We start from the raw sequence: 8793 nt of genomic DNA on the forward strand, positions 1-8793 counted from the left end.
ACAAAAATGACAAAAATGACAAAAATGACAAAAATGACAAAAATGACAAAAATGACAAAAATGACAAAAATGACAAAAATGACAAAAATGACAAAAATGACAAAAATGACAAAAATGACAAAAATGACAAAAATGACAAAAATGACAAAAATGACAAAAATGACAAAAATGACAAAAATGACAAAAATGACAAAAATGACAAAAATGACAAAAATGACAAAAATGACAAAAATGACAAAAATGACAAAACTGACAAAAATGACAAAAATGACAAAAATGACAAAAATGACAAAAATGACAAAAATGACAAAAATGACAAAAATGACAAAAATGACAAAAATGACAAAAATGACAAAAATGACAAAAATGACAAAAATGACAAAAATGACAAAAATGACAAAAATGACAAAAATGACAAAAATGACAAAAATGACAAAAATGACAAAAATGACAAAAATGACAAAAATGACAAAAATGACAAAAATGACAAAAATGACAAAAATGACAAAAATGACAAAAATGACAAAAATGACAAAAATGACAAAAATGACAAAAATGACAAAAATGACAAAAATAACAAAAATGACAAAAATGACAAAAATGACAAAAATGACAAAAATGACAAAAATGACAAAAATGACAAAAATGACAAAAATGACAAAAATGACAACAATGACAAAAATGACAAAAATGACAAAAATGACAAAAATGACAAAAATGACAAAAATGAAAAAAATAAAAAAATGACAAAAACGACAAAAATGACAAAAATGACAAAAATGACAAAAATGACAAAAATGACAAAAATGACAAAAATGACAAAAATGACAAAAATGACAAAAATGACAAAAATGACAAAAATGACAAAAATGACAAAAATGACAAAAATGACAAAAATGACAAAAATGACAAAAATGACAAAAATGACAAAAATGACAAAAATGACAAAAATGACAAAAATGACAAAAATGACAAAAATGACAAAAATGACAAAAATGACAAAAATGACAAAAATGACAAAAATGACAAAAATGACAAAAATGACAAAAATGACAAAAATGACAAAAATGACAAAAATGACAAAAATGACAAAAATGACAAAAATGACAAAAATGACAAAAATGACAAAAATGACAAAAATGACAAAAATGACAAAAATGACAAAAATGACAAAAATGACAAAAATGACAAAAATGACAAAAATAACAAAAATGACAAAAATGACAAAAATGACAAAAATGACAAAAATGACAAAAATGACAAAAATGACAAAAATGACAAAAATGACAAAAATGACAACAATGACAAAAATGACAAAAATGACAAAAATGACAAAAATGACAAAAATGACAAAAATGAAAAAAATAAAAAAATGACAAAAACGACAAAAATGACAAAAATGACAAAAATGACAAAAATGACAAAAATGACAAAAATGACAAAAATGACAAAAATGACAAAAATGACAAAAATGACAAAAATGACAAAAATGACAAAAATGACAAAAATGACAAAAATGACAAAAATGACAAAAATGACAAAAATGACAAAAATGACAAAAATGACAAAAATGACAAAAATGACAAAAATGACAAAAATGACAAAAATGAAAAAATGACAAAAATGACAAAAATGACAAAAATGACAAAAATAAGAAAAATGACAAATATGACAAAAATGACCGAAATGACAAAAATCACCAAAATCAACAAAATGACAAAAAAGAAAAAAAAAAAAAAAACCACAAAAATTGAAAAGTAACAAAAATGTTAAAAATGACAAAAATGACAGAAATTACAAAAAAAAACTCAAAAGAAACAAAAATGACAAAAATGACAAAAATAACAAAAATAACAAAAATCACAAACATCACAGAAATTTCAAACATTACAAAAATGACTTAAATGACAAAAATGACAAAAATAACAAAAATAACAAAAATATCAAAAATAACAAAAATAACAAAAATTCAAAAAATTTCAAAAATTAAAAACAATTACAAAAATGACAAACATTACAAAAATTACAAATTAACAAAAATTACAAAAAAAACAAAAATTACAAAAATGACAAAAATGACAAAAATGACAAAAATGACAAAAATGACAAAAATGACAAAAATGACAAAAATGACAAAAATGACAAAAATGACAAAAATGACAAAAATGACAAAAATGACAAAAATGACAAAAATGACAAAAATGACAAAAATGACAAAAATGACAAAAATGACAAAAATGACAAAAATGACAAAAATGACAAAAATGACAAAAATGACAAAAATGACAAAAATGACAAAAATGACAAAAATGACAAAAATGACAAAAATGACAAAAATGACAAAAATGACAAAAATGACAAAAATGACAAAAATGACAAAAATGACAAAAATGACAAAAATGACAAAAATGACAAAAATGACAAAAATGACAAAAATGACAAAAATGACAAAAATGACAAAAATGACAAAAATGACAAAAATGACAAAAATGACAAAAATGACAAAAATGACAAAAATGACAAAAATGACAAAAATGACAAAAATGACAAAAATGACAAAAATGACAAAAATGACAAAAATGACAAAAATGACAAAAATGACAAAAATGACAAAAATGACAAAAATGACAAAAATGACAAAAATGACAAAAATGACAAAAATGACAAAAATGACAAAAATGACAAAAATGACAAAAATGACAAAAATGACAAAAATGACAAAAATGACAAAAATGACAAAAATGACAAAAATGACAAAAATGACAAAAATGACAAAAATGACAAAAATGACAAAAATGACAAAAATGACAAAAATGACAAAAATGACAAAAATGACAAAAATGACAAAAATGACAAAAATGACAAAAATGACAAAAATGACAAAAATGACAAAAATGACAAAAATGACAAAAATGACAAAAATGACAAAAATGACAAAAATGACAAAAATGACAAAAATGACAAAAATGACAAAAATGACAAAAATGACAAAAATGACAAAAATGACAAAAATGACAAAAATGACAAAAATGACAAAAATGACAAAAATGACAAAAATGACAAAAATGACAAAAATGACAAAAATGACAAAAATGACAAAAATGACAAAAATGACAAAAATGACAAAAATGACAAAAATGACAAAAATGACAAAAATGACAAAAATGACAAAAATGACAAAAATGACAAAAATGACAAAAATGACAAAAATGACAAAAATGACAAAAATGACAAAAATGACAAAAATGACAAAAATGACAAAAATGACAAAAATGACAAAAATGACAAAAATGACAAAAATGACAAAAATGACAAAAATGACAAAAATGACAAAAATGACAAAAATGACAAAAATGACAAAAATGACAAAAATGACAAAAATGGCAAAAATGACAAAAATGACAAAAATGACAAAAATGACAAAAATGACAAAAATGACAAAAATGACAAAAATGACAAAAATGACAAAAATGACAAAAATGACAAAAATGACAAAAATGACAAAAATGACAAAAATGACAAAAATGACAAAAATGACAAAAATGACAAAAATGACAAAAATGACAAAAATGACAAAAATGACAAAAATGACAAAAATTACAAAAATGACAAAAATGACAAAAATGACAAAAATGACAAAAACGACAAAAATGACAAAAATGACAAAAATGACAAAAATGACAAAAATGACAAAAATGACAAAAATGACAAAAATGACAAAAATGACAAAAATGACAAAAATGACAAAAATGACAAAAATGACAAAAATAAGAAAAATGACAAATATGACAAAAATGACAAAAATGACCGAAATGACAAAAATCACCAAAATCAACAAAATGACAAAAAAGAAAAAAAAAACAAAAACCACAAAAATTGAAAAGTAACAAAAATGTTAAAAATGACAAAAATGACAGAAATTACAAAAAAAAAAACACAAAAGAAACAAAAATGACAAAAAATTCAAAAATTACAAAAATGACAAAAATAACAAAAATCACAAACATCACAGAAATTTCAAACATTACGAAAATGGCAAAAATGACATAAATTACAAAATTTTCAAAAATTATAAAAAAATTACAAAAATTACAAACATCACAAAAATTACAAATTAACTAAAATTTCAAAAATTACAAAAATTACAAAAATTACAAAAATTACAAAAATTACAAAAATTACAAAAATTACAAAAATTACAAAAATTACAAAAATTACAAAAATTACAAAAATTAAAAAAATTACAAAAATTACAAAAATTACAAAAATTACAAAAATTACAAAAATTACAAAATTGACAAAAAAAAACAAAAATTACAAAAATTACAAAAAATAAAAAATTACAAAAATAACAAAAATTAAAAAAATTACAAAAATTAAAAAATTACAAAAATAATAAAAATAACAAAAATTACAAAAATTACAAAAATTACAAAAAAATACAAAAATAACAAAAATGACAAAAATACCAAAAATTACATAAATTAAAAGAATTACAAAAATTACAAAAATTACAAAAATTACAAAAATTACAAAAATTGCAAAAATTACAAAAATTACAAAAATTACAAAAATGACAAAAATTACAAAAATTACAAAAATTACAAAAATTACAAAAATTACAAAAATTACAAAAATTACAGAAATTACAAAAATTACAAAAATTACAAAATTAACAAAAATGACAAAAATTAAAAAAAAATTACAAAAATTACAAAAATAACAAAAATTACAAAAACTACAAAAATTACAAAAATTAAAAAATTACAAAAATTACTAACATAACAAAAATAATAAAAATAACAAAAATAACAAAAATAACGAAAAATTACAAAAATTTCAAAAATTACAAAAATTATAAAAATTACAAAAATTACAAAAATTACAAAAATTACAAAAATTACAAAAATTACAAAAATTACAAAAATGACAAAAATTACAAAAATTACAAAAATTACAAAAATTACAAAAAAAAAAAAACAAAAATTACAAAACAAAAAATGACAAAAATTACAAAAATAACAAAAATTACAAAAATTACAAAAATTACAAAAATTACAAAAATTACAAAAATTACAAAAATTACAAAAATTACAAAAATTACAACATCTGTTTCGTATCTATGGTATCGAAAACAACAAAGTTTTTTCGGTCTGGTTTAAATAGACAAATTCCGTGTGAAAAACGTTTTTGCCGCGTCTAAGTTCACTTCGATATCGGTAAACGGTACGCGTAGTGCTAGATAGAAGTGGAGGTTTCTTATAAAGTGCGTTATTAAAGACAATATCAAAAACAATTCGTTCCGCTCGGCTAGATATTTCAGTGCAAAGTGGTTAGCAAAACACAAGCCAACTAGACAGCAGCTACATGCATCATTGTGTGCAAGTTAAGCTTGCTTGGCCACATCTCTAGCCTTCTAGTTGCGAGCGAAAAAGCTCCATCAACAGCAACGTCTCTTTGTCGCTGGTGAGACATCTGCTGTCAAGTAGTGGAAGCTCTACGTTGTTATTGGATACATAAAACACCACGAGTCTCCATCGAACTACCTGCAGGAGAAAGTTGTGCAAAACGCCACATCCATCCAAATATTGATAAAAATATTTTAACCCGAGCTTGTTTGTACCTTTCGGACGTCTTGGACAAGTCTCGTTGGGAAAAGGGTAAAACGTCCCTACTTTGGTTGTACCTTTAACGCTTGGCCAAAGTAGCATACAAAGGGAAAAGCGTAGTCGTTACCCGTTCAGGCGGAAACGCAAATCCGGTCACCTGGACCTTTAACCCTTGGGTGAACCGAAGATAGAGAAGGTTAAAGGGTAGACGTTACTCACTACGGTGAGAACGCATTTCTCGACTTGGTATTTCTGCGAAGGGTTCTTGATCGACAGTTCTTGAACAGAAGCCTATCACCACGCAGCCACCATGGCTGCACCAGCTACTTCCCCGGGGGTAGCCACAACAGGCGACCCGCCCGATAAAAACGACAGGACCTTGCCGGAGTACTTGGATAGGTCAGGGAATTTTGGAAAGCTTATAATCTTATCCCTATGCCCAGCTGACGAAAAACATCCGTTGCCTAAAAATCCATTCGTCGTCAGCAAATCTTTGGACCAGTCCATTGGAAAGATTGAAGCTGCATACACCGAACAGAATGGGACGAAATACGTTATCAAAACACGCAGTTCGAAGTTAGCAGCAAAACTTACTCAAATGAGCGAACTGATTGACGGTACAAAAATTCGGATCATTCCCCATCCTGTGTTCAATGTGAGCCGTTGTGTAATAAGCTGTAAGGAAGCCTGTGATCTAAAAGAAGAAGAACTTCAAGAAGAACTCGCTTCTCAAGGAGTCCTTAAAGTTCGCCGGATAACGCGAATGGAAAACAAGTCCAGAGTCAATACCCCAACTATCGTACTGACCATCTCTGGAACCGTAATCCCAAAAGAAATACGTGTTGGAATTATTAACTGTCGAACCCGTCTCTTTTATCCATCTCCGTTGGTTTGCTATCGGTGTTGCGCCTACGGACATACTAAGGATAAATGTGACAGTGAACCAACGTGCCGAAACTGTTCCAAGCAACATGAACTGGAAAACGAAGATCCATGTCAAGCAGAACCTTTCTGCAAAAATTGCAAAGGCAGCCATTCGCCAATTTCAAGGAACTGCCCGATATATCGAAAAGAAGAGGAAATTGTCAAGACCAAAGTTGACAGTGGAATTACGTTCGGCGAAGCAAGGAAGGAGTACGCGCGTAAACATGCGGAAAATTCCTACGCCAACGTCTGTGGTGCGCAACAACGTCTTGAAACACTGCGTAGAGACCAAGAAAAAGATATCCAAATTGCCAAATTGACAAAAGAACTTGCTGATCTTAAAAAGAAATCTCCATCGACTGAAAACGACGAAATTACAAGGCTCCGAAAAGAAGTTGAAAATCTCCGTATTATTGCCAAAGAATTTTACATCATGAAAGCCAAACTCAAAACCGCTGAAGAGCATCTTGAAATCTCAGAGAGCGAATCTGAGATAGAAATGGAAACGGAACAGGAACAGGTTGAAAGGTCTTCCACAGCTAGAGCAACCCCCATAACAGTGGACGAGACCCCAACCCTCAAAAAGCAAAAGCTGAGCTCAAAAAACTCCCTACCATTTTCCATGGAATCCGATGATGCATTCGAGAGCCAATCCCAACAAGAATCAACTGTAAAACGGAGAGGTCGACCCCCGAAAAATAAAAATGGCCAGCAAGTCAAAAAGTAATACGATGATAAACGACCCTGCACTCGATCTTGGACACGACCACGGAATTTGGAATATCGATATTGGAACTAACGGCACCAACCAACGCGATCCCCAAGGAAACCCAAATGGAATGACTGAAACTACTAGACAACGGCAAAACATCCAGAACTGGTTGGGGACCGGTGAAAGAATAGTAGCCCCCCCACTTCTGAATACAGGAGAAGACGATCGAGGAAGCGGGAGCGGGAGCGGGGACGCCATCCCTCAACCTGTGTTCCGTCAGCCTACTCATCACTCTGCCAGTTCTGGTATATGTTCTTCACCCAACCTCCCAATTATCTCTTGGAACATCCAAGGGTTAATGCCAAAGAAAGCAGAATTGGATATTTTAATCCAAGAGCATAAACCAAGTGTGATTTGTCTCCAAGAATCAATGTGTAAACCTCAAAACCACCCCCGCATTTCTGGATATAAAATACTCCATCGACCACGATTAACCGGAAGCCGAGCATCAGGAGGAGTAGTCATAGCCGCAAAGGATATGATTGACAGCGAAGAGATAGAGCTCGAAACTGCATTGGAAGCAGCAGCCATAAAATTAGGAGCTCCATTCAATGTGAATGTTCTAAATATTTATCTGCCGCCAAGTGAGAATATCGACCGCACACAAGTAACAGACCTAATCAACCAGATCCAGAAACCCATCCTGCTGGTCGGAGACCTCAACGCCCACCACCCTTTGTGGGGCTCAGACCACGTTAGTACGCGTGGCAGAATGGTAGCTGAATTTATGGAGGAAAACAATCTAGTGATGTTAAATAGTGGAGAACCCACCTATGTCAACCAGCGTCATGGAAGTTTTTCGTGCATAGACCTGGCATTGTGCTCAGAGGAATTAGCCGGACAACTAGAATGGAATGTCCTGCCTGACGTTTACAGTAGTGACCATTTCCCGATCAATATTTTATTCCCTGGAAATGCAGTACAGCAAAATAGCAGAGTGAGGTGGAAAATCGAAGACGCGAACTGGCTGTTATACCAGGAAGTACTTAACTTTGTTAGGGATGAAAACGTATCCTTACAAGCTGAAAAGCTAACCAAAGCCATTTTAGAGGCGGCGGAGATCTCAATCCCTAAGACGAAAGGGGCCCAACGAAAAAAGTGCGTTCCATGGTGGAATTCAGAAATCAACGATCTCATCAAAGCCAGAAGAAAGGCATTGCGGCAGTTAAAAGCCAACAGATCCGACCCAGAACAGCTAAAGGAGGCTTTTCAAAACGCACATCAGTCTGCCAAAGAAGCCATAGTTAAATCCAAAAGGAAAAGCTGGCAAAAGTTTGCAGAGCGATTTTCCTCACAGACCCCTCTAAAGGAAATGTGGGCAAGCTATAGGAAAGTACAAGGAAAAAACCGAAGTACCCAAATAAGCTCCATCTTGTACGATGGAAAAATAGCAACAGAGCTCACGTCCATATGCGAACTACTAGGCGACGCATTTCAGAAAGTGTCCAGCATAGTTAATTATGATGAAGCGTTCCTAAACCACAAACG

At 30.1% G+C, this 8793-nt stretch overlaps 1 protein-coding gene across 1 annotated transcript; it reads left to right on the plus strand.

Moving 5' to 3' along the window:
- Nucleotides 1-5919: 5919 nt before the first annotated feature.
- LOC129741902 (uncharacterized) lies at nucleotides 5920-7260 on the plus strand. The gene has a single exon (XM_055733716.1). The coding sequence runs from the start codon at nucleotides 5920-5922 to the stop codon at nucleotides 7258-7260; it is 1341 nt and encodes a 446-aa protein (XP_055589691.1).
- Nucleotides 7261-8793: the final 1533 nt, after the last annotated feature.

Source organism: Uranotaenia lowii, chromosome 2, assembly GCF_029784155.1.
Source record: "Uranotaenia lowii strain MFRU-FL chromosome 2, ASM2978415v1, whole genome shotgun sequence".
NCBI classification, from domain to species: Eukaryota; Metazoa; Arthropoda; class Insecta; order Diptera; family Culicidae; genus Uranotaenia; species Uranotaenia lowii.